Source organism: Hemitrygon akajei, chromosome 5 (genome assembly GCF_048418815.1).
Source record: "Hemitrygon akajei chromosome 5, sHemAka1.3, whole genome shotgun sequence".
NCBI classification, from domain to species: Eukaryota; Metazoa; Chordata; class Chondrichthyes; order Myliobatiformes; family Dasyatidae; genus Hemitrygon; species Hemitrygon akajei.
Window position 1 is genome coordinate 154,083,557 of NC_133128.1, and position 25,994 is coordinate 154,109,550.

Consider the following 25,994-nt stretch of genomic DNA (forward strand, 5'->3'; position numbering starts at 1 on the left):
CAATCGTTTAATTACATATGGTGTACTGACTGATATTTTGCATTACAGGTTTGTAACTGGGTAGTACATTAGGCAGCATCCACACAAACTTGATTTCTCAGTTTGGCGGGGCTAAAGGCTGTTTTCCCCTAAATGAACACGAGCTGGCCGAGCCTGAGGGTTACATACACAAAGACAATCACCTGTTGTGCAAACAATTTTTTAAAAAAGTAAACAAATACTACACAAAACATGAACCACAGCTACAGAGCCGGTTCAGTGCCGAGGCAAGCAAAGCTTCGAAGTATCACAGATCAGTGGCCTTCAGGTCTCATGACCAAGTCAAACACAAAAGGTCCACACAAGATCTCCAGAAAGCCGTCTCATGCAAAGTGGCAATTCAGGACCAAATTTGAATCACTGAAGGAGGATGCTTGATAACTAAGACAGTGCTTGAATGTTACTACCTGCTACAAAGTGAAACCAATAAACAGTAAAAAAAAAGGGCTTTGTTCCTGGATGAGCTCAATGTCTTTTATGCTAGCTTTGACCATCAAAACATGGAGGCTCTGTCATAAGCTCCCACAATCCCCAATGACTCCATTACTTCAGTCCTCAAGAGAGACACGAGCGACTCCTACAAGAGGATGAACCCACATAGAGCAACTGGCCTAGATGGGGTACCTGTGCTGATCAATTGGAGTATTTAACCCAACACTCCCCACCTTCATACTTGCCAATGCCCCTCTTAGACACAAAATACTTTACAGCCCTTATAGTGTAAAAACATTTCTACCATATGCTAACATGAGAGATGATTCTGCTTTTTAAAAATTTGTCTTCGATATCAGTGTGATCCTTAAGCTTGATGGATCTGAGGCAACGAAATATTTGGCAGGAGTACAGAAATGGATGGAATCCCTGGACGCCGCCATTCAGCTGTTTATTTATGTAACAGATTAACCCCCGGAGCCATCAGACTACCAACCTACTGCCCTCTGCTGTGCCTATTGTCTTGTTTATTATTTATTGTAATGCCTGCACAGTTCTGTGTACTTTATGCAGTCCTGGGTAGGTCTGTAGTCTAGTGTAGTTTTTGTATTGTTCACGTAGCACCATGGTCCTGAAAAACATCTTGTTTTTACTGTGTACTGTACCAGCAGTTATGGTCGAAATGACAATAAAAAGTGACGACTTTTAGCAAGAGTTGTGACAGCAAAAGTTTAAGCCCCAAGCAGTTTCCTTTTCTTCAGTGCACTGAAGCGTCTTTCAACAAGGTAGGAGGATGGAAATCCAATGAAGAGCAGTTTGGCTCTTCTCCAAAGACCGGGAAACTTTGTCTGACAGTATAGCCACATTCCACAAATGCTGACATTCTTGAAAAGAATTTTCGTTCCCTCAACATTCTGAAATTAATTTCTTCTTGCAAGCTCTCTTCCTGTTCTTACATCTTGCAAAGAAATGGATTAATTACCCAGTCCAGAATTTCCAGATTCTGAAAATACTTCAGTAAGCAGTACTCTTGCAAATCATTGTCTGTGAAAGAGTGCGCCATACTTTCCATGCAGGGAAACTGAGAACATTCTCCCAATGTTTTACTTATAGATTTCCAATCCTCCGATAAGATGTGGACGGTGCACTTTTTGCCTGGATTAAATTGAAATTCTCACCCTGCAGTTGCATATTTAGAATGTTCATTCTCCACATCTCCACGTAGTTCAGTCTTATTTCCCAAGCTCTTGACAACTTTGAGCAAAAGTTCAACCAGCATCAAAAAGATCAGAAAAACATTTGAAACAGCAGCTTTTTGAAAGCCAATGCATTTCAGCGTGAAGAAGCAAGCGTTCAAACTCTTCATCATCTTGGCATAATTGGCAAAATATCCTGCTATTTAATGGATGAGCTTTAATTTAACTGATAGCAGATATCACAAAAGTCGTGCCTGATAAAAGTTGTAGGCTAAGATTTTTGGCTGCGAGACGTTGATGATGATTTATACAATGGATTGCAAACAGACTTGGATTTTCTTTTTTCATAGAAGTCACTAAACCAGCATGGCGACCAGTCATATATGGTGCTCCATCTGTTGCACAAGTCATGCTCCTGATCAGAATATTTCTATCCTCTATATACATTGAGCTCGTCATAGATTGATTCTCCATTGATATTCGTTTTTAACTTTCTACAAAAGGGACTCTCTTAATAAACTTTTCTATTTTTAATAAACCATACATATGCCATTAGGAATGCCTCATCTTGCACAGCTGACTCTTCCAGTTGTATCTCAATTCTGTTTTTTCATGCTCGACGTCTTCACTCATTTTGTCAATACAACAAGCTACAGAGTTATTACTCAAAGGGGAATTCATTTTAAAATACTGGTATCTATTTTGAGAACAGTGGTGAGCACTTCTAATACAGCAGGCGTTATTAATCTTTCACCAATTGTATGAGATTTTCCACAACTGGAAAATGTTATTTGGAAATGTTATAAGCAGCAATGAAGAGTATTTTAAGGTCATTTTACCTGTCTTGGCAATTGACTCAAGTGTGGAATGCTTTTCAAATGCTTTTTTCATCTTCTGGAACTGAGTAATATCACAAGTAGCCTTCTCAGGGCATCTTACGGAAGTGTTCCTGCAATCTTGGTGGTTTCATGGCTTCATTAGACAATATAGTATTACAAATAAGACACCTAGGGCATACTGATCTGACAGGTATGGAATAAAACCATACTCCAGGTAGAGTGGTGCAACAAAGTTTGTGAACCCTTAGAATTTTCTCTATTTCTGCATAATATGACTTAAAATGAGATCAGATCTTCATGCATGTCCTAAAACTAGATTTTTTTTAAAAAAAACAAATAAAAAACACAAAAACATCATAGTTGTTCATTTATTTATTGAGAAAAATTATCCAATTTAATGAATTTGTCGGAAAAAGTATGTGAACCTCTAGGATTATCAGTTCATTTAAAGGAGAAATTTGAGTCAGGTGTTACAATCAATGGGATGACAATCAGGTGTGAGTGTGGGTGCTGCCCTATTTAAAGAACAGAAACCTGGGTCTTCACTATCGAAAGTCTGATCTTCACCACACAGGTTTTTGGAAGTGTGCCATGACTCAATCAAAGGAGATTTTTGAAGACCTTAGAAAAGAAGTTGCTGATGCTCACTCGGCTGGAAAAGGATACAAAATCATTTCTCAAGAGTTTGGGCTCCATCAATCCAAGGAAAATCCAACACCACTGTTACTCTCCCAAGGAGTGGCCAACCAACAAAAATCACTCCAAGAGCAAAGCATGTAATATCCCAGAAGATCACAAAGAACCCCACAACAATGCTGTGCATGGCAGGATTGCAAGGAGGAAGCCATTACTCTCCAAGAAGAACATTGCTACCTGCCTAAAGTTTGCTGAAGACTGCATGGATAAGCCATAAGGTTACTGAAAGATGGCACGAGTCCAAAATAGAACTTTTTGGCTTAAATAAGAAGTGTTATGTTTGGCAAAAAGCAAACACTGCATTCCAGCACAAGTACATCATCCCATCTGTGAAACATGATGATGGCAGAGTCATAGATTGGGCAACACACACAAAATGCTGGAGGAGTCAGCAGGCCAGGCAGCATCTATGGAAAAAACGTATAGTCGATGTATTGGGCTAAATCCCTTCAACAGTACTGGAGAAGAAAAGCTCAGAAGACTTGAAAGGTAGGGGGCAGGGGAGACAGAAACACCTGGTGATAGGTGAAATTAGAAAGGGAGGGTTTAAGTAAAGAGCTGGAAGTTGATTGGTCAGAGACATGGAAGAAATAAAAAAGCAGGGAGGGGCACCAGAGGGAGGTGATGGGTGGACAAGGTGAGAGGGGGATAAAGGGGATGGGAAATAGTGAAGGTGGTGGTGGGGCATTACCAGAAGTTTGAAAAATCAATGTTTAGGTCATCAGGTTGGAGGCTACTCAAACGGAATACAAGGTGTTGTCCTCTGACCTAAGTGTTGCTTCTTCACGACAGTGAAGGAGGCCATGGATGGACAATTTTCAGAAGGCATTTGATAAGGTCCCACATAGGAGATTGGTGGGTAAAATCAAAGCTCATGGCATTGGGGGGGAAGACATTGATATGGATAGAAAACTGGTTGGCAGATAGAAAGCAAAGGGTAGCGGTGAATGGGTGTTTCTCGGAATGGCAGGTGGTGACTAGTGGGGTGCCACAGGGCTCGGTATTGGGACCACAGCTGTTTACGATTTACGTCAGGGGTGTCAAACTCATTTTAAGTCACGGGCCGGATTGAGCAAAATGCAGCTTCATGTGGGCCGGATCAGTCGGACGCGTGCGAACGCAGCTTTCGTTGCCTCCGTTTTTTCAGCCTGCTCTCATGTGTCTCAGTCTCTGCTATAACTACAAAGTGTTTCACTTTACAAATTCCGTTTCTTATGAAGAAGACTGCCGAATAAACACTAAAAACCCTGAAAACCTGGTACCTGAATAAACTCAGCATTAGCCATATCATACGCCATAGGCGCTTCGATTACTGGGGCCAGCTTTAATAGTAATTAGATATTATCTCGCGGGCCAAAGATAATTCCACCGCGGGCCTTCGAGTTTGACATATATGATTTACGTCAACGATTTAGATGAAGGCATTGATGATACTAAGCTGGGGGCAGTGTGACATGATGAGGATGTTAGGAGAATTCAGGGTGACTTGGATAGGCTGGGTGAGTGGGCAGATACTTGGCAGATGACGTTTAATGTGAATAAGTGTGAGGTTATCCACTTTGGGAGTAAGAACAGGAAGGCAGATTATTATCTGAACGGTGTAAAGTTAGGTAAGGGAGAAATACAGAGATCTAGGAGTCCTTGTTCATCAGTCACTGAAGGTGAATGAGCAAGTGGAGCAGGCAGTGAAGAAAGCTAATGGAATGTTGGCCTTTATTACAAAGGGAATTGAGTACAAGAGCAAGAAAATCCTCTTGCATTTGTACAGGGCCCTGGTGAGATCACACCTGGAGTATTGTGTACAGTTTTGGTCTCCAGGGTTAAGGAAGGACATCCTGGCTGTAGAGGAAGTGCAGCGTAGATTCACAAGGTTAATTCCTGGGATGTCAGGACTGTCTTACGCAGAGAGGTTAGAGAGACTGGGCTTGTACACGCTGGAATTAAGGAGATTGAGAGGGGATCTGATTGCAACATATAAGATTATTAAGGGATTGGACAAGATAGAGGCAGGAAATATGTTCCAGATGCTGGGAGAGTCCAGTACCAGGGGGCATGGTTTGAGAATAAGGGGTAGGTCATTTAGGACAGAGTTAAGGAAAAACTTCTCCCAGAGAGTTGTGGGGGTCTGGAATGCACTGCCTCAGAAGGCAGTGGAGGCCAATTCTCTGGATGTTTTCAAGAAGGAGCTAGATAGGTATCTTATGGATAGGGGAATCAAGGGATATGGGGACAAAGCAGGAACCGGGTATTGATAGTAGATGATCAGCCATGATCTCAAAATGGCGGTGCAGGCTCGAAGGGCCGAATGGTCTACTTCTGCACCTAAAATGGGAATGGGAAGTGGAATTAAAATGGGCAGCCACTGGGAGATCCCACTTGTTCTGGCAGATGGAGCACAGATGCTTGGCGAAGCAGTCTTTCAAGCTACTTCGGGTCTCACCGATATACAGGAGGCCGCACCAGGAGAACCAAACACAGTAACTCTTGCAAACCATTGTCTGTGGAAAAAGTGTGCCATACTTTCCATGCAGGGAAGCTGAGAACATTCTCCCAATGGGGTCATTGAAGTGTCGCCACACCTAGAAGGACTGTTAGGGACTTGAATGGTAGTGACGGAGGAGATGTTGCACTTGTTCTGCTTGCAAGGATAAGTGCCAGGAGGGAGATCAGTGGGGAGGAACACATGGACAAGGGAGTTGCATAGGGAGCAATCCCTGTGGAAAACAGTGAGTGGGGGCGGGGGGAGATGTGCTTGGATCCCGTTGGAGGTGGTGGAAATTTTGGAGAATTACGTGCTGGACAAGTTCCTTCCCCCCCCCCCCTTTTTTTCTTTTATGGCTCCTTCTATCTCTATGAGCAAACAACTTCCAGCTCTTTATCTCTCACCTGGTGGTTCTCTCTCCCCCCCCCCCCTCCCACCCCACCTTTTAAATCAACTCCTCAGCTTTTTTTCTCCAGACCTGCTGAAAGTTTGCAGCCCGAAATGTCATCTGTACATTTTCCCCCATAGATGCTGCCTGGCCTGCTGAGTTCCTCCACTATTTGTGTGTGTTGCTCAGATTTCCAGCATCTGCAGATTTTCTCATTTGTGGCGTGGCTTGGACATGCCTTGCTGCCTCAGAACCAAGGCAGCTTGTCATCATTGGTGAAACAATGAATCCTGAATTGTGCAAGCAAATTCTACAGGTAAACGTCAGGGTGTCCATCCGTGAGAAAGTGGGTAATGCATCAAGACAACGACCCTAAACACACAAGTCAATCTACCAAAGAATGGTTAAAGCAGAAGAAATTTCATGTTTTGGAATGGCCAAGTCAAAGTCCTGACCTTAATCCTACAGAAATGTGGAATGACCTGAAGAAAGCAGTTCATGCAAGGAAGCCCACCAACATCCCAGAGTTGTAGTAGTTTTGTAAGGAGAAACGGCCCAAAATTCCTCCAAGCCAACGTGCAGGACTGATCAAGAATTACTGGAAATATTTGGTTGAAGTTATTGCTGTACGAGGGGGGTGGGGGGGGGGGGGGAATCGTCACACCAGTTACTGACAAATACGTGTAATACTGGATCATTTTTCTCAATAAATAAAAAGTTTAAGGTTTTGAGTGTTATTATTTAATTGGGTTCTCTTTATCTAGTTTTAGAATGTGTGATCACATTTTAAGTCATATTATGCAGAAACAGAAAATTCTAAAGGGTTCACAAACTTCTGGCACATTATATGTAATATTGTATTGATGCACTCTCTGTACTTTGTTTCTCAGCAGGATTAGAATTCAAGGCTTTACCGCCTTCAAACTCAGATTGTGCCCTACATATTTATCCATCATTAATGGGACTAAAAATGAACACAAACTGGGAATCCAGATCTGATGCTGATGATGGCAGAGAATTGACACGGAAGGAACTATGGTAGCGGTACACAAAGGAATGGCAAGGCAAAGCCTGCAGAGCTATGGTTCTTCCTGCATTCCAGTCCCGCATCCTTTTATTTGGAAGTGCCTGCTCTACTAACAGTCAGTCAGGTATCGTACCTCAAGTTAGGGTGCCACTTACCACCTCCCCCTCAAGGGGAGCTCAGATCTGTGCCATGCTCCTCCTGTGCCATGTGGGAACTCAGGAAGGCTAACATTGCCCCTGAAGACTACATGTGCAGGAAGTGTGTCCAGCTGCAGCTCCTGATAGTCCGCATGTCGACCCTGGAGCTGTGCACGGACTCACTTTGGAACATCTGAGATGCTGAGAATGTTGTGGATAGCACATTTAGTGAGTTGGTCACACCGCAGTTTAAGGATCTAAGGAAAGGTAGGGAATGGGTGACCAGCAGGAAGAGTAGTATCAGGAAGGTAGTACGGGAGTCTCCTGCAGTCATTTCCCTCCAAAACAGATATACCGCTTTGGAGTCTGTTGGGCGAGATGGCTCATCAGGTGAAGGCAGCAGTAGCCAGGATCATGGCACCGTGGGTGGCTCTGCTGCGCATGAGGGCAAGAAAAAGAGTGGCGGAGCTGTTGTGGTAGAGGAATAGAGAGGAACTTCTGTGGCCACAAACAGGACTCCCGTATGGTGTGTTGCCTCCCTGGTGCAAGGGTCAGAGATGTCTCGGAGAGGCTGCAGGGCATTCTGAAAGGGGAGAGTGAGCAGCCAGCTGTTGTTGTGCATGTAGGTACTAACGATATAGAAAGAAAGTGGGATGAGGTCCTACAAGCTAAATTTAGAGAGCTAGGAAATAAATTAAAGAGTAGGATCTCAACTCTAGCCAGAGTTGGAGTAACAGGATAGCTAGAATGAATATGTGGCTTGAGCGGTGGTGCAGAAGGGAGGATTTCAGATTCTTGGGGCACTGGAACCGCTTCTGGGGGAGGTGGGACCGGTACCGTCCAGACTGTCTACATCTGGGCAGAGCTGGGATCAATGTCCTAGGGAGATTGTTTGCTAGTGCTGTTGGGGAGGTTTTATACTAATATGGCAGGGGGATGGGAACCCACACAGAAAAGAAGAGGGAAGTGATGCAGAGACCAAGCTAGAGTTAGTGAAGAAAAAAGTAAGAGTAGAGTGCATAGAAGTAAAAAGCAAAAATCGCACAGGTCACTAGATTCTAAAAGGACAATGAGTATAAGGGCACTTTAACTAAATGCCCGTAGTATTAGAAACAAGGTTTGTGAACTTGTGGCACCAAGGCAAATGATTTAGTGATTATTACAGAAACCTGGTTGCAAGGTGGAGATGACTGGGAATTAAATATCCAAGGGTATCAGGTAATACAGAAAAATAGGCAGGAAGGCAAAGGAGGTGGGGTGGTGCTCTTAATTAAGGATGAGATCAGGGCAATTGTGAGAGATGATATAAGATCTATGAAGCAGAATGTTGAGTTCATCTCGGTAGAGATTAAGAATAGTAAAGGGGAAAAAAATATCACTGATGAGAGTTGTCTATAGGCCACCTAATAAAAATATTGCAGTGGCAGAGGCGATTAACCAGGAAATAACTGAGGCTTGTAAGAACAGGACAGCAGTTGTCATGGGGGATTTTAACTTCCACGTAGATTGGGTGAATCAGGTTGGTCAAGGAAGTCTTGAGGAGGACTTCATAGAATGCATCCGTGATGGCTTTCTTGAGCAGCATGTTAGTGAACCTACAAGGGAAAATGCTATCTTAGATCTAGTCCTGTACAATGAGACAGGTAAGATTAATGATCTTGTAGTCAGGGATCCTCTTGGAAAGAGTGATCATAGTATGATTAAATTTAGCAAACAGATGGATCTAAGATCTAAATCTAGTGTATTATGCTTGAACAAGGGAGACTGCAACAGGAAGAGGGAGAAGTTGGCTAATGTGGATTGGGAGCAAACTGTCCTATTTGGTAGGACAGTTGAGGAACAGTGGAATACTTTCAAAGAGATATTTCACAGTGCTCAACAAAAGTATATTCCAGTCAAAAGTAAGGACATTAAGTGTGGGGAGAGCCAGCCTTGGATAACTAGGGAAATAAAAGATAGTATCAAATTAAAAGCTCATGTATACAAAGTCGCAGAGTAGTGGGAAACTGGAGGATTGGGAAAATTTTAAAAAGCAACAAAGAACAACTAAACAAGAAATAAGGAAAGTGAAGATAGAGTATGAAAGTAAATTAACACAAAATATAAAAACTAATAGCAAAAGTTTTTATAAATATATAAAGCTGAAGAGGGTGGCTAAAGTTAACATAGGTCCCTTGGAAGACAAGAACGGAAAATTGATACTGGGTGATAAGGAAATGGCTGAGGCATTGAATAACTATTTTGTGTTGGTCTTCATGGTGGAGGACATGTCTAATAGGCCAAAGAATGATGTTATGGACAAAATGGGAGGTGAGGACCTCGATAAAATCACTGTCACTAAAGTGATAGTGATGAGCAAACTAGAGGGCCTGAAGGTAGATAAGTCCCCTGGTCCTGTTGGGATGCATCCCAGGGTGCTGAGGGAATTGACGGAGGTTATAGTAGAGGCGTTGGTAATCATTTACCAAAACTCTCTAGACTCCGGGCAGGTCCCGGTGGATTCGAAGACAGCAAATGTCACACCACTTTTTAAAAAAGGATGTAGGCAAAAGTTGGTATAAATGGGTGTTTCTCCAGTTGTCAGTCGGTGGTGACTGGGGTGCCGCAGGGGTTGGTGCTAGGCCCGCAGCTGTTTACCATTTACGTTGATGATTTGGAAGAGGGGACTGAGTGTAGTGTAGCAAAATTTGCTGATTACTCTAAACTGAGTGGAAAAGCAAATTGTACATAAGATGTGGAGAGTCTGCAGAGGGATAAAATTAGGTTAAGTGAATGGGCCAAAGTCTGGCAGATGGAATACAATGTTGGTAAATGCCAGATCATCCACTTTGGAAGGAATAATAGAAGAGCAGATTATTATATAAATGGTGAAAGATTGCAGCATGTTGTTGTGCAGAGGGACATGGGATTGCTTGCTCATGAATCGCAAAAAGTTGGCTTGCAGGTACAACAGGTTATTAAGAAGGTAAATGGAATGTAGGCCTTCACTGCTAGAGGGACTGAATTCAAGAACTGGGAGGTCATGCTGCAACTATACAGGGTACTGGTGAGGCCCCACCTGGAGTACTGTGTGCAGTTCTGGTCTCCACACTTGAGGAAGGATATACTGGCTTTTGAGGCAGTGCAGAGGAGGTTCACCAGGTTGATCCCATAGATGAAGGGGTTAACCTATGAGGAGAGATTGAGTTGTCTGGGACTATACTCTCTAAAATTTAAAAGAATGAGAGGGGATCTTATAGAAACATACAAAATTTTAAAGGGATAGATCAGCTAGAAGTAGGAAAGTTGTTTCCATTGGTGGGTGAGACTAGAATTGGGGGACATTGCCTCAAGATTCAGTGGAGAAGATTTAGGATGGAGACGAGGCGAAACTGTTTTTCCCAGAGAGTGGTGAATCTGTAGAATTCGCTGCCCAAGGAAGTAGTTGAGTATTCTTCACTAAATATATTTAAGATACAGTTAGATAGATTTTTACATAGGGGAATTAAGGGTTGGGGGAAAAGGCAGGTAGATGGAGCTGAGTTTACAGACAGATAAGCCATGATCTTATTGAATGGTGGGGTAGGCTCAATGGGCTGGATGGCCTACTTCTGCTCCTATTTCTTACGTAACTTGATGTTATCATTTCAGAGTTTCTGTCCTGGTCCATCACATGTGCCATTACAGGGAATGTACAGTAGCACCTCTATTTTCTTAGAAGTTTGCGCAGATTCAGCATTCTATCTAAAAATCTGCTAAACATCTATAGATGTGTGGTGGAGAGTACACTGACTGGTTGCATCATAACCTGGTATGGAGACACCTATACAGTACCCTTGTACAGGAAAGCCTACACAAAGAAGCAGATACAGCCTAGTTCAAAGGTAAAGCCCTCCCCACCATTAAGCACATTACACAGAGTGCTGCAGCAAGAAAGCCGCATCCATCAAAGATCCCCACAAATCAGGCCATGCTCTGTTGCTGCTGCCATCAGGAGGTAGTACCTCAGGAACCGCATGACCAAGTTCAAGTATAGTTATTATCCCTCAACCATCAGGCTCTTGATCCAGAGGATAACTTCACTCGTCCCAGCACTGAACTATTCCCACAATGTATGGACTTCACTTACAAAGACTCTTCATCTCATGTTCATGATACTTAAAGCTTATTTATCTGTTATTATTTTTGTTCCCTTTTTTTGGAATTAGCTCATTAGCTGTTGTCCATCATGTCGGGTACAGTCTTTTATTGATTCTATTGTGTTTCTTGTACTTACTGCGATTGCCCACAAGAAAATGAATCTCGGGGTAGTATATGGTGACATACTGTATATATACTTCGATAATAAATTTACTTTGAATACTGAGCAGCATTAAAGTATAATTTTAAAAAGATGTGTTTTATATACTTAATGGAGTCCTGACCTCAAGATTGTAGTAATTTTTACTAAAATTTTAAATAGGTCATCACTTACGTTAGGATAAACAGCAGCTGGATTGAGAGTAAGTTCATTGGATGTGGTACTTCTCATCACTGTTACTCCAAAGCTACACACACAGCTTCCTCCCACCATAAGTGCCTCAATGACGACATGTGGCATTAATATGAAAACAAAAGGTTGCTTCTCATAGCTAGAAACAAATTTCAATTGTGGGTAATACTTTTCTTCTGCTGATTTGATCAGCAGGGACTTGTTGGAAAATAGTGGCTACTTTCATCCATTGCCAAGTCACAGTTGGAAACATTAAATGTGCACCTGCCACATTAACCAGAGGGTAATCCACAGTTCATAGACAAACTGCATTTAAAACTTAGAATTTAAATTTAAACCAATTTAAATATACTGGAAGGTCCCACAACCCCACTCCCCTTTCAATTTCTGTTAACCATCCAGATGCAGTTACTGTGGTTTGGTGCCCTTTAGTATTCTGGCTTTCAGAATTCCATGCAAGACTACAACACCAAGAAGAAAAGATACCATCACAACCCAGTGGTAGTGATAGCAAATTGTTTAATCGGGGGCACAGACAGGCATTTAGTGGTCCAGAGTGTGCCTGCAGGATGGTGTGTTACCTTGCTGATGACAGGGTAAATGATGTCTCTGAGTGGGCACAAGTCATCCTGCGAGGAAGGGCAGCCAGAAGCCAGTCAACATCGGTTTTAATGACATGGGGAAGAAAAAGGACGAGGTTCTGCAAAGTGAAGTTAGGGAACTAGGCAGAAAGTTGCAAAGCAGTATTTCCAGGAATGTAATCCCTAGATTACTCCCACACAGTCACATGCTCATGAAGCAAGAAATGAGAAGGTAGTACAGTTGAACGGATGGCTCACAGGCTGGTGGAGAACACAAAGCTATAGATATCCGAATTGTTGGGCTCTCTTCCAGGGCAGGTGGAAAATATACAAGGATGGCTGTGCCTAAACTGGAGGGGCAGCAATATTTTTGCAGGGAGAGGTTTGTAATGTTACTTAGCAGGATTTAAAATAGTGAGGCAGGAAGCTGGGATCCAGAGTAGTAAATGTGCAAGTGGAGAAAGTGAGGAGGAAGTAGAGGTTAGGTCAAGTAAGTCTAATAATAACAGGAAGGGCTAGTTAGCAAACACAGTGGATCTAAGAGTCTAGATTGCCATGGAACTATGATGTAGCCATTACAGAAACTAGGTTGAGAGAAGGACAAGACTTGAATCTCAGTGCTCCAGCATTTAGATGCTTCAGATGTGATAGAGGGGAATATAAAAGAGGTGGGGAAGTTGCATTAGTGATCAGGGAGAACATCACAGCTGAACTTCAAGAATAAACATCTTGGAAGGTTCATCCAGCAAGGCTATAAGGATAGTAATCAGAATAAAGAAAGGTGATAGGATTATACTAGAGCCTGCCAATAGCCATCAAGATCTAGGGAAACAGTTCACGGAAAAACATTAAAACAACAGGGTAGTTCAGTGGCCAGTTTTAACTTCCTCAATGTTGACTGGGGCTCCCTCAGGACCAAGGGCTTAGATGGGTGCACCTACAATTGTCAGGTGCATCCAGGAGGGTTTGATGAAACAGAATATAATCCATCCAGGGAAGGGGCTGCACTAGACCTTCCCCTAGGAAAGTGGGTGGGGAGGAGAAGAAGACAAGAGAGAGAGAGAGCGAGAGAGAGGAGAAATGGATGTTGCCTACATGGACTTCAGTAAAGCGTTTGACAAGGTCCCTCATGGTAAGCTGTTCCGGTATACAGGGCGAGTTGGTAGGTTGGATATAAAATTGGCTTGGTTGTAGAAGACAGGATAGTGATGGACGGTGTTTCTCTGAATGGAGATTTTGACTGCCAGTGGCCCACAAGGATCAGTGCTGAGGCTTCCTCTGTTTGTGACATACACAATAAATGATTAAGAAAAAGTATATGTTCACAGATAATAAGAAAATTGGTTAACTTTGAACATAGCAGGATGAAAACAGTGCCAGGGAGGTAGAAGAATCAAATATGACAGTGATATTGAAGAGATATTTATAGACAGGTAAACGAACAGGCAGGAGATAAAGAGATACAGACAACATTGAGAAATATGATTAGTTAGATTGGCATCATGGTCAACAGAGACATAGCAGACCACAGGGTTCCTGTGCTGTATCGTTCAATGTTCCATGTTGTTTTTGGGGGGGGGGGGAAATTCCTTTAAGAGCTGTGAGTGAAAGTTTGATAGTCAAGACTGGGTGAATACACAAAATAGTTATATAGTATTGGACAAATGCTCTGATGGCACAAAATCTTTTTCAGCCATTTTTTCCGGAACAGCCTAGACCTAGTAAAGGCTGAATAACTGCATTCCATTTTGAATTTTAAGTTCTGGTCTGACACATTAACCCTCTGACAGAAAATATACCACATGAATTAAATGAGAAGATGGGGAGGGGGGGGTCTCAAATTTGTCAGTGTTATAATCTGCTTGAATTTATTTAACTGCTTAAAATTTTTTAAAAATCAAAGCAAAAATTTTTCATTTTCTCCCACTCTGCAATGCTAACATGATTTGGTAGCTGGCTTAATGATAATCAAAATTGGGTCTTGCCAATCGGTCCAGTGGGTTTTATGATTCTTCTTAAAAATCAATTTATTAAGTTCCATTTTCAATTTGTTCAAACACTAATAATAATTTTAAATAATGAATATTCTGAAGTCAGGATAACATAGAATTTCCAAGAAGCTAGGTTGAATTGAACAGTTATAGTTTCTTGATTTCAAAAGGAAATCGACACTACTTCGCTAAAGTTAATGTCAATCTAAAATTAGAACACAAGCAGCAAGTTTCATGTGGCCTACCGAAAAGTCCACAGTACAGGTCCTTGGATATCCGGGAACTCCAGGGCTGAAACGCCAATTTGTCTCCAAATGATTAAACAGTTTCCCATCTGTACAAGATGCCTACAATAAATGTTTTAGCAAGAATTTCAATTTACAGGTAAAACAAAACTCAACGATTGACTTATTTTTGCTTAAATTCTTCCACTTTTCAAGTTAGCACATTCAATTTTCATAAAACAAAAATTGTCCATGATAGGAATGCATTTAATGATTTTTTTTGCACATATTTCAAAACAATTCAGTAAGAATTGATCATATGGCACTTGGCATCCAGGATTCAATCCAAGAGCTAAAGGCTGGTGATAATATGGGCTAGAAGTAACAGCTAACAAAAACTACCATGTAAATTTCATAACTTGCTATTGAATTCCAGCAGTACATTTCCTTGGTTGCTAGACCAATGCCATAACAACACTGTGCTCTATAGTTGTATTTTCCAGGTTCTTTCCCATTCATTCTGGTTCCAATTGCAAGTTAAGCCTATAGAAGTTTATTCTGAAAATAAAGTGTGGATACAGAATAACCTGAAAAAGCAATTACGAGGGGTAATTGATAAGTTCGTGGCCTAAGGCAGAAGGAGTCAATTTTAGAAAACTTAGCACATTTATTTTTCAATATAGTCCGCTCCTACATTTACACACTTAGTCCAGCAGTCGTGGTGCATACGGATCTTGGGACCTCCATAAAGTGTCCACAGCATGGGTGATTGATAAGTTCATGGCCTAGGGTAGGAGTTGAGTTATACAGCTCTTGTTACATGCTCTGAGTGATTATGCAGAAAGTTTGAAGTTAATAACTCATGTCTTTCTACCTAGGCCACGAACTTACCAATCACCCCGACATTAACTTCAAACTTTCTGCATAATCACTCAAAGAGTTGAACTGCACGTGCATGTAACGAGAGCTGCACAACTCATCTCCTTCTACCTTAGGCCACGAACTTATCAATCACCCCTGCTGTGGACACTTTCTGGAGGTCCAAGATCCGTATGCTCCACAACCGCCGGACTAAGTGTATAAACGTAGGAGGAGACTATGTTGAAAAATAAATGTGCTAGGCATTCTAAAATTGTCTCCTTAGGCCACAAACTTATCAATCATCCCTCGTAATCATGCTGCCATTGATTCTAGCCTATTAAGTAAACTATAACGATGCAAGGAGAGGTGGAAGTAAAAATGTGTAGTCAAAATGAGAGGAAAGACTTCATGATAGTAATTTTCCACAAGGTAAACTGCAGATGTGTCAGCAAGTAGAAACAGATCTGGCACCAATCCTTGATCGTGCAGGATATCACACGTGCAAGTTACATTAATGGACCTTGAGCTCCATCTGACAGCTATTTTGTAAGTGCAGTTTTCAGAAATCAAAGAGCAGGTCACAAGCCATTACTGTTTCCAGATAACAAGTGATAAGAAACTAAAGTCTATAACAAACAAGGGTAGTAATGTTACATTTTCCAGCTACAGCATCCAATTTTATGTTCAAATACTTAGCAATTTGATAGGGGGAACATTAGAAATATCAGACACTCACACATACAAGTGAACAAATTGGATATCCGTCTAATGACTCCGATAGTAACAAAAGTGAAAAACTGTATCAAACAGACAAAGAAGTTTGAACTTTTGCTCACTGTATTGAACTAGGAGCTGGTGGGGAAAATGCAGGCTTCAATTCAGCATCAAAGAGGTGGAAAGAAATATCTCTGCTTTCTTTTCCAGTCTCTATTCAATTACTTCTATTAAGGCCAAGAATATTTTTCAATGTACCAGAAATGTACTTTTCTTGCATATTAGTTGTCATAGAGGAGGAAAAAAGCATTGTATAATGGTCTCAAGGAAATGGTCAAAATGAATCCTTGCCAAAATCAGGAGGTGATAGAGAACCCTGAAATAGTAATGGAAGAACTGTTACTTAATATAAATTTTAAAAAGGAAATGAATTTCAGACAGTACTTTGCCATGGGGTACCTAATATTCATATTTAATTCTCTCCAATTTAATTTTAGTTTATTGAAATTATATGTCCTATAACAATAAATTAATTTTTTCTTCTGATTAGGTAATATGAACTGAAAATATTGGATCACATCACAACATTAACACAAAATAAAACTTTTTTGTAAGACACCAAGCCAACTCATCAAATTTATCTACAAGTGATACAAATCTAAAAAGTTCTGAACGTGATCACTCATCTGTGCTGCATGCTGGGACATTGAAAGATATTATCATTGGTTCAATTACACCTAGGAGAAAGTGTTGTAGGGGAAAACAAAGGGATAATTGAATCATATCCTGATATTCAAAAAGCACTGTATAAATGTAGACATCGTGTTAGTGTTGATTTTCTTCTGCAATATCTTCTCAAATCACACTACCTGGGTTCAGAGAAGCGTTGGTCATCTTAACCAACTGGTGGAATTGAACAGTACTCATCTCAATAAGTGATTAATATCTTTGGAAGAAACAAGGCAATGACAATATAGGGCCATTTAAATCTCAATTGTTTTAACTTCATGATAAATAGAAGCCACCAAACTTCAAAACTGAACTTTACCTTAACTAAATGTGGTCGTACCAGGGTCACAACAGACGTGTATCGTTCAACTATTGGTGGAAATCCTACTTCTAATTGAGCTTTCGCATATCCTGAGCGTTTAGATATGACATCTGATTTCTTGCACCACGGTACAAAATGCTTGTAGTCAGCAACACCAGAAACAACATTATACATTTCCAGCATGGAAAACCTAAATAAAAAGATAGAAATTCAAATGAGATTTAACACTAATGCTAGTAAATGAGAAAAAAGAAATTTAAATGATATTTAAATGACCAACCCCATTACTCGTCTCTCAGAATACTCTTTCTTCTTGTTTATTAGAGGACCAGCAATGTTGAAGAAATTTCGCTGTTGCGCAAGGCAATGTCTTGGTGTCTTGAATGTAGGAACTCTGTTCATTAGAATGCCACAAGAAGCAAGATACCTATTAACAGAAACTAGTTATTAAATATGACGATGTGTATTCTGGTGTTTAAACAAGTTGAATTTGACACACAATTATTACTGCACTAGACTAAACAAAATTAGATTTGGATCAAAATTTCCCCCTGCATATTATTTTACTGCATTTCATTCAGGATCCATTAAAATTCAAAAATGGCTAATGCTCACCATCTCACTCAACATGAACAGAATTACAACTTACATACAACCGATGAACTGGGATTAGAAGTACATCACTTGGACTCTCGGGCTATCCAACAAAATCACGGCTGATTAGACTGCAATTTCAACTCTTCCTGCTTATCCCAAATTACCTTTATTACATAGTTGTTTGAAGGTAGCTGAGTAGTGAATTTTCTGCTTTTCCAATACCACTTGGCATGGTAACAATGCCAATTCACAACTAGCTTGCCTTCAATGATTCACCACTGAATGTTTTCAGTGTTTCAACAGTCATTCAGAAAGCAGCAAAAAAAAGAGAATCTCTTCACAACAGCGTAGTTGGTATGCATAAAATTAAAGAATAAAGATCTAGCACTGGGGAAGATAAATCATGAAAATTGTGGTAGCAGTACAATGTAGACACAAAAATTGCTATAGTTATAATAAAATAAATAAATAGCCAGGTAGCATTCATGGGTTCATAGATCATTCAGAAATCTGATAGCAGAGAAGAAGAAGCTGTTCCTAAAATGTTGAGTTTGGTTGTACAGGCGCCCAAACCTCCTCCCTAATGGTCATAATGAAAAGAGGGCATGTCCCAGATGATGAGGGTCCTTAATGATGGATGATGCCTTTTTTAGACGCCACCTTTGGAAGATGACCTCGATTGAGGGGAGGCTTGTGCATATGTTGGAACCAGCTGAGTCTACAACCCTGCGAAGCCTCTTACAACTGCAAATCCAAAAATAAACAACTAATTATAATAAATCACATTGAGAACACGAGTTGTAGATTCCTTGGAAGTGAGTCCATAGATTGTGGAATCAGTTCAGTGTTGAGTTGAGTGAAGCCATCCTCGTTGGTTCAGGAGCCTGATGGTTGAAAGGTAATAAATGTGTCTGCACCTCTAGGCTCTTGAACCTCCTTCCTGATGGCATCAGTGAGGAGAGATCATGACTTGGGTGGTGGAGGACCCCAATGGTGGATGCTGTTTTCTTATGGCAATGGCTCTTGTAGATGTGCTCAATGGAAGGGAGGGTTTCTCCTGTGATAGACTGCTCTGTATCCGGTTCTTTTTTGTAGGCTTTTCCATTCATGAGCATTGGTGTTTCCATACCTGGCCATGATACAGTCAGTCAGGATACTTTCCACTGCTCATCTATGAAAGTTTGTCAAAGTTTCAGATGACATGCCAAATCTCTGCAAACTTATAAGAAAGTAGAGGTGCTGCCTTGCCTTCTTTGTATTGGCACTTGTTCCAGATTTCATGACACTGCTGTGATATTCACCTCGCAGTTCTAGCATAGGATTTCTTACTCCATCTCCGACACTGCTTTCATTTATCTATTAACAAGACAGCACCAAGAACATTATACTGAGAACCTTAGGCTTCATCCAGTCACAGATTTTCCCTCTATTTTCTCAAACCCTCCCATTGTTTGCAACTTAAAGCCCTTTTGCTATCTCACTAATCCAGGACCGACAAAGGGTCATAAAGAATATTCAATTGTTTCTCTCTGCTTAGATGCTGCTCTCCCAGTAAGTATGTTCAGCACTATTTTTAAATTTCAGATTTTTAGAATCTGCATTTTTTTTAAATCAGTACTGCTCATTGTTATTGTGTGGATGGAGGAAAGTCTGTTCAAAGTGGTATAAAAGAACTTTATAATTTTTATTCCTAAAGCTCTTAAAACATTCCCCATACTTCAAACATCTATGCAGATTTTAGCTCATTCATATTCCATGAAGCATTTTAGAGAAAAAAAGCTACTATTTGAAATTAATTACCTTTTAATGAATTTATGTAAAATTATCCAGATAGACTATTGAACTTCATGTTAATTCTTCAAACCATTATTGCATTAGCCATTGTAATTAAGCCTCACAGAAATGAGCTGATAGCAAATTAAAATGTCCAATGAAAGCAATGTCAATTTCACCTGTATACTGTGAAGTTTGCGTCAAGGTTAAAAGCAATCATTGAAATCATAACTGAATTGCAAGCTAATTTGCACAAGATGACGACCAAATAAAATAAATATAGCAACGTTTGACATCTATGATTCTTTATAACACAGCCATATGATCCAGGGCAAACAAAAAGAGCTAGATCACTAACTGAATAGATATGTGAAATCACTGAAGTGCTGCAAATGATTAATATTTATTTGAAAAGTAACATTAATCCCAGGCTCCAGTAATTCAAGAAGATGCTATGGAGATGATCAGAATGCATTATTTTAAGCAATCTGTTTCTTAATTTTTTGTAACTCTGACATTACAATGTTATCTGTAGGAAGTACAGTGACCTTGTATACATTTCCAAGGACCCGTTAAAGCAAGAGCCCAGGTACATGAAATGTTTCAGAAGGCATGGGAGATACTGATCTTCATTGCTTAGGGAATACAATGGAAGTGCAAGATGTTGTAGACATTAGTTAGGCTACAGATGAAATGCTGCATGCATTTAAGGTAACCACACCATAAGAAGGATATGATTGCACTAGTGAGGGTGCAGAAAAGGCTAACCAGGATATTACCAGAATGGAGTATTTCAGCTATGAAGATCCTTTAACCAAAGAAGACTGACAGGACCTAGATGAGGTACACAAATTTGAGGCGTACTGATGGGTGACTAAGATATTATTCCTTGTGGTAGAAGTATTATAACCAGAAGACATAAATAGTGAATTTTAAAGATTTAGTTTCCTCCTACCAAGAGCATCACTGAAATCTAAAACACATAAACTGAAACAGACATCTCACAATATTTTAGAAGTGCTTAGATGATGAGCTATTAAAATACCACTGCCTTAAAGACAATGGGATGAGGGCTAGAAATTGGGTACTAGTGTAGACATTGATGGCTGTCGTGGACTGGGTGGGCTAAACAACCAGTTCCATACAATATGCCTTTACAAGGTCAGACTAGTAAATTGGTTTATTATTGTCAGGCGTATGAAAGTTTTGCATGCCTTCCCCACAGATCATTTCATCACATAGGTACATCAAGGTAGTTCAAGGGAAACGCAATAACAAAATGCACAATAAAGCACTACAGTTACATAGGAAGTGCAGTGCAGACAGGCAATGTGCAAGGCCATGACAAGGTAGGTTGTACAGACAAGAGTCTACATGTATGTTCCAAATATATATTTACAACAGATCCTGATGAGCTTTTTCTACTCCTGGCCCTCAATTTTCTCCAGGTATCCAGCATTGAAACAGCAGACACCACCATCTAGTAAGCCTCAGCAACCAATGGAATAGTCTTGACACACTGCCATGACCTTTGCTCCATAACCCCTCTATGGCCAATTCCTCAGACGAAACAAACTGCTGGGGGGGGGGGGGGGGTAAAAAAGTCACAATATCCTATGTGATACCATGCTATTGTCTCTATACACTTTGGCAGATCCTCTACTTCAATCTACCTTGAGGTGTTTGTCCATTTTACTCCAACCCAACTGCTATCAAGACTCCCAAACACGTTTAAATCTGAAAAGGTTCCACACAATCACCCAGCTTCCATCTACTTATTATTCAAAATTGTCACCTGCATTTCAACTTGAAAGCCAACATGTCAAGAAAAGTTTATGTCTGACCAACTTATTCCAGTACTTTAGAGGTAACAAGGAGATTCAACAAGGAAAACACATGCAGCAGCCTGCATAGATTTTAGCAAGACGTTCAACAAGGTCTTGCAATGTAAACAGATTAAAAAGAGTAAAAGCCTTATGATCCAAGTGAGAAGGGAAAATTGGTGCAGTAGCAGGAAGGAGAACATACTGTTTGAGAGATGGTTTTACAACAGAAAGGCCATAAATCTGTAAACTTCCCACCTCCACCATTCAAACATTTAATGATTTACAGCTAATTGTAGGCCAGAGAAGTTTGAGGAAATACCTTTGACACATTTGGGGAGGTACAATAAACAAGGGGATACACAACAAAACAGAAGAAATAGTGTAAACACGAGGAAATCTGCAAATGCTGGAAGTTCAAGCAACACACACAATGCTGCTGGAACACAGCACACCAGGCAGCATCTATAGGAAGAAGTACAGTCGATGTTTCGGGCTGAGACCCTTTGTCAGGACTAACTGAAAGAAAAGATACTAAGAGATATGAAAGTGGGAGGGGAAGGGGGAAATCTGAAATGATAGAAGACAGGAGTGGGAGGGATTAAAGCTAAGAGCTGGAAAGTTGATTGGCAAAAGGGGATATACAGCTGGAGAAGAGAAAGGATCATGGGACGGGAGGCTGAGGGAGAAAGAAAGGGGGAGGGGAGCACCAGAGGGAGATGGAGAACAGGCAAGAAGTGATTGTGAGAGGGCAGAGAGAGAAAAAAGGGGGGATATAATAAATAAATCGATAAATAAATAAGGGATGGGGTAAGAAGGGGAGGAGGGGCATTAACAGAAGTTACAGAAATCAATGTTCATGCCATCAGATTGGAGGCTACCCAGACAGAATATCAGGTGTTGTTCCTCCAACCTGAGTGTGGCTTCATCTTGACAGTAGAGGAGGCCATGGATAGACATATCAGAATGGGAACGGGATGTGGTATTAAGATGTGTGGCCACTGGGAGGTCCTGCTTTCTCTGGCAGACAGAGCTTTGTCATGTCATCAGGTTCTAGGCTACCCAGACGGAATACTTTTTCATGCCATCAGGTTGGACTGCTACATCTGCCCTTACACTTCCTCCCTCACCACCATTCGGGGCCCCAGACAGTCCTTCCAGGTGAGGCGACACTTCGCCTGTGAGTCGGCTGGTGTGATATACTGCATCGGGTGCTCCCAGTGCAGCCTTCTATATATTGGTGAGACCCGACGCAGACTGGGAGACCATTTCTCAGAACACCTATGCTCTGTCCGCCAGAGAAAGCAAGATCTCCCAGTGGCAACACATTTTAATTCCACATCCCATTCCCATTCTGATATGTCTATCCATGGCCTCCTCTACTGTCAAGATGAAGCCACACTCAGGTTGGAGGAACAACACCTGATATTCTGTCTGGGTAGTCTCCAACCTGATGGCATGAATGTTGATTTCTCTAGCTTCCGTTAATGCCCCTCTCCCCTTCTTACCCCATCCCTTATTTATTATCCCCCCCCCTTTTTTCCCCTCTATCTCTGCACCTCTCACAATCACTCCTTGAATGTTCTCCATCTCCCTCTGGTGCTCCCCTCCCCCTTTCCCTCTCCCTAGGCCTCCCGTCCCATGATCCTTTCCTTTCTCCAGCTGTGTATCCCTTTTGCCAATCAACTTCCCAGCTCTTAGCTTCATCCCTCCCCCTCTGGTCTTCTCCTATCATTTTGGATTTCTCCCTCCCCCTCCTACTTTCAAATCTCTTACTATCTTTTCTTTCAGTTAGTCCTGACGAAGGGTTTCGGCCCAAAACGTCAACTGTACTTTTTCCTACAGATGCTGCCTGGCCTGCTGCATTCCACCAGCATCTTGTGTGTGTTGTTAGAAGAAATAGTGTAGTGTGGAGAACAAAGGAATCTTGGACGATATATCCACAGATGCTTGGAAATGACAGGATGAGTGAATAAGGTGGTTTATAAAGGTCTACAGGATGCTTCCTTTAATTATGCAAAATACAAAACAGAAGAGCAGCCAAGCTGCAGAAATTCGACCATAGCCCAAATACTACGCACAGCTTCCCTGGATGTAGCTCCAACAAGAAAAAACAACACATTTACTAAACAGCTAATTTGAGTGGCACATTTAAAACACTCATTTACAATCAACACACTATTTGCTAAATGTATTGCACTAACTTGAAAAGATTCTTTGGGTTCCTCAAACTTCACCCAAGAAGAATGTGGATATGCCTTCACTAAACACTACAAAAACATTTCCATTTCCATGCACATAATGGACAGAATATAAAGGAGGTTGTAACTCAGGACATGGCACCAAAAAAAGCCTGCTGTCATATCCTAAGAATGGCCTCCGACAATAACAATCATTGATGGCAATTCAGTTTTACGTTTAAGCCATGGAAATTACCACTGGCCAATTCAGCAGTTCTTTAATGCCTAGTTATGCAATCTTAAACAGAGTGATCTTGGCAGTAACCAATCTGGGCACTGTCAAGGTTATCGTTAAGTTCCAACTGTCAACAATACATTCCATTGTTTTGATAATGAGTGGATTCATGAAACTGTAATTGGCAGGATTGGTTCATCCTGCATTTTTTTGGACAGGACTAATCTGGTCAATTTTCTATTTTACTTACCAACATGTTGCTAATACAGGAATGGCAGTAAAATAATTTAACAAATGCAACTGTTTCTGGGGCACAAGCTTTCAGTACTACAATCAGAATATTGTTGGGTGTTCATTGACTTTTTTATGTCAAGTGTATTCAGCCGGCTCTTGCTGTTATGTGAAGTAAACTGAACTGGTTTTAAAACTGGCATCTTTGACTGTGGGGTACTCAGAAATCGTCACATCAGTTAGTAGTAGAGGCTAGTTTGTGAAGACCCCCAGCCTTCAGTGATTACTGATCAACTGAGGGATCTGGCATCCATCCCCAGCGGGGTTTCCTCCACACATTTGACAATACCAACAAACTTCATGTGATTTCACATATGTAGTGAAGATTTACACTACAGTTTAGCAACACAAGCCCACTTTGTACTACAACAGACATTGTTTTAGGCTTTTGTTTGTTCCAAATGGGTTCTTTGTTAAAAAAAAGAGTATAATTTGTTTGATTTATGCTTTTTAATGAATCTGCTTGTTTCATGCTTGGTGCTTCTGCAAATTAGTTTTTCAAGGCATCTCATTGCTTACATGAATTTCTGCACACGATCATAAACCTGACTGACTTTGATCCCCAGTGCCACTTCCTTACAAGTGCATGCGACTGTATTGCCACGAACTACGTGATAGACTATGCTAAAAGGCAGGGATAGAAATGAATGGAATGCTGGATGAGAAGTAGCATCCTGTGAAATAATTTTCCCAAATCTTTGCATTCCCTATATTTTGGTCTTGAAAGTTCGCATGACTGTGGCCAGAGGTTGTCATTTTTCATCTTAAATAGATTGCTTAGAGGTCCATCCAGTTTTATTTTAACACTATTGCAAGTTCAAAGGCCTTGCTAAAATCCATGTAGACAACATGCACCAGCCTGCCCTCATAAATCCTCTTGGCCATTTCTTCAAAAAAAAAATTTTCCACTCAAAGCATCCTATCACAGATCAGTCGTTGCCTTTCCAAATGCAAATAAATCTCATCTATCAGAATTCCTTCCTGGAACTTTCTCACTGCTCACTGGTCTGTAGTTCCCTAACTTGTGCCTGCAGCTCTTCTTAAATAAAGGATGTCAGCCATCCTCCAGTTTTCCAGTACAACACCTGTGGATAACAATGATACAAAAATATCTGCCAGTTCCCCAGCAATTTCATCCTTTCTACAACATCCTAGGATACATCTAATCATGACCAGGTGATTTATACACCTTCTGTGCTTCAGGACTTCCAATCTCTGAAAGTTTATTAAACTTCCAGCTATATTCCATCCGTGAAGGGTAGATCTCACATAGGTGTCTCAGTACAGATACCTCTCTACTAACAGAGAAGAATGTAAGGTACTCCTCAACACGTACAAATAAGCTGGAGGAACTCAGCAGGTCGGGCAGCATCTGTAGAAACAAACAGTCAACGTTTTGGGCCGAGACCCTTCGTCAGGACTGAAGAAAGGGGGGCAGGGGCCTTATAAAGAAGGTGGGGGGGGGGGGGGGGAAGGTGCCAGGTGAAAAACCAATCAGAGGAAAGTTCAAGGGGTGGGGGAGGGGGCGCAGGGAGGGGATAGGCAGGAGAGGTGAAGAAGGAATCTAAGGGGAAAGCACTATGGGTAGTAGAAGAAGGCAGAATCAAGAGAGAGGTGATAGGCAGCTGGAAGAGGAGGCAGAGTGAAAGTGGGATGGGTGAAGGGAGAGGGAGGGAATTACCGGAATTTGGAGAATTTGATGTTCATACCAAGGGGCTGGAGACTACCCAGACGGTATATGAGATGTTGCTCCTCCAACCTGAGTTTGGCCTCATCATGGCAGTAGAGAAGGCCATGTATGGACATATCTGAATGGGAATGTGAAGGAGCGTTGAAGTGGGTGCCAACTGAGAGATCCTGTCTGTTGTGGCGGATGGAGCGGAGGTGCTCGACGAAGCGGTCCCCCAATCTGCGTCAGGTCTCGCCAATGTAGAGGAGGCCGCACCGGGAACACTGGATGCAATAG

General features: G+C 41.3%; 1 protein-coding gene across 2 annotated transcripts in view; it reads right to left on the reverse strand.

The window, feature by feature from the left end:
- The window catches only part of coq10b (coenzyme Q10B), a 32,257-nt gene that overhangs the window by 1,761 nt on the left and 4,502 nt on the right, over nt 1-25,994 (reverse strand). Inside the window, exons 2-4 of one of the 2 annotated variants that reach the window (XM_073046928.1) lie at nt 17,410-17,556; nt 17,127-17,319; nt 14,525-14,626 (exon numbers count right to left, since the gene is read on the reverse strand). In XM_073046928.1, coding sequence (XP_072903029.1) covers nt 14,525-14,626; nt 17,127-17,319; nt 17,410-17,556 — 442 coding nt within the window. Of the gene's footprint in view, nt 1-14,524; nt 14,627-17,126; nt 17,320-17,409; nt 17,570-25,994 lie in introns of both variants that reach the window. The other variant, XM_073046930.1, reaches the window with a different exon arrangement.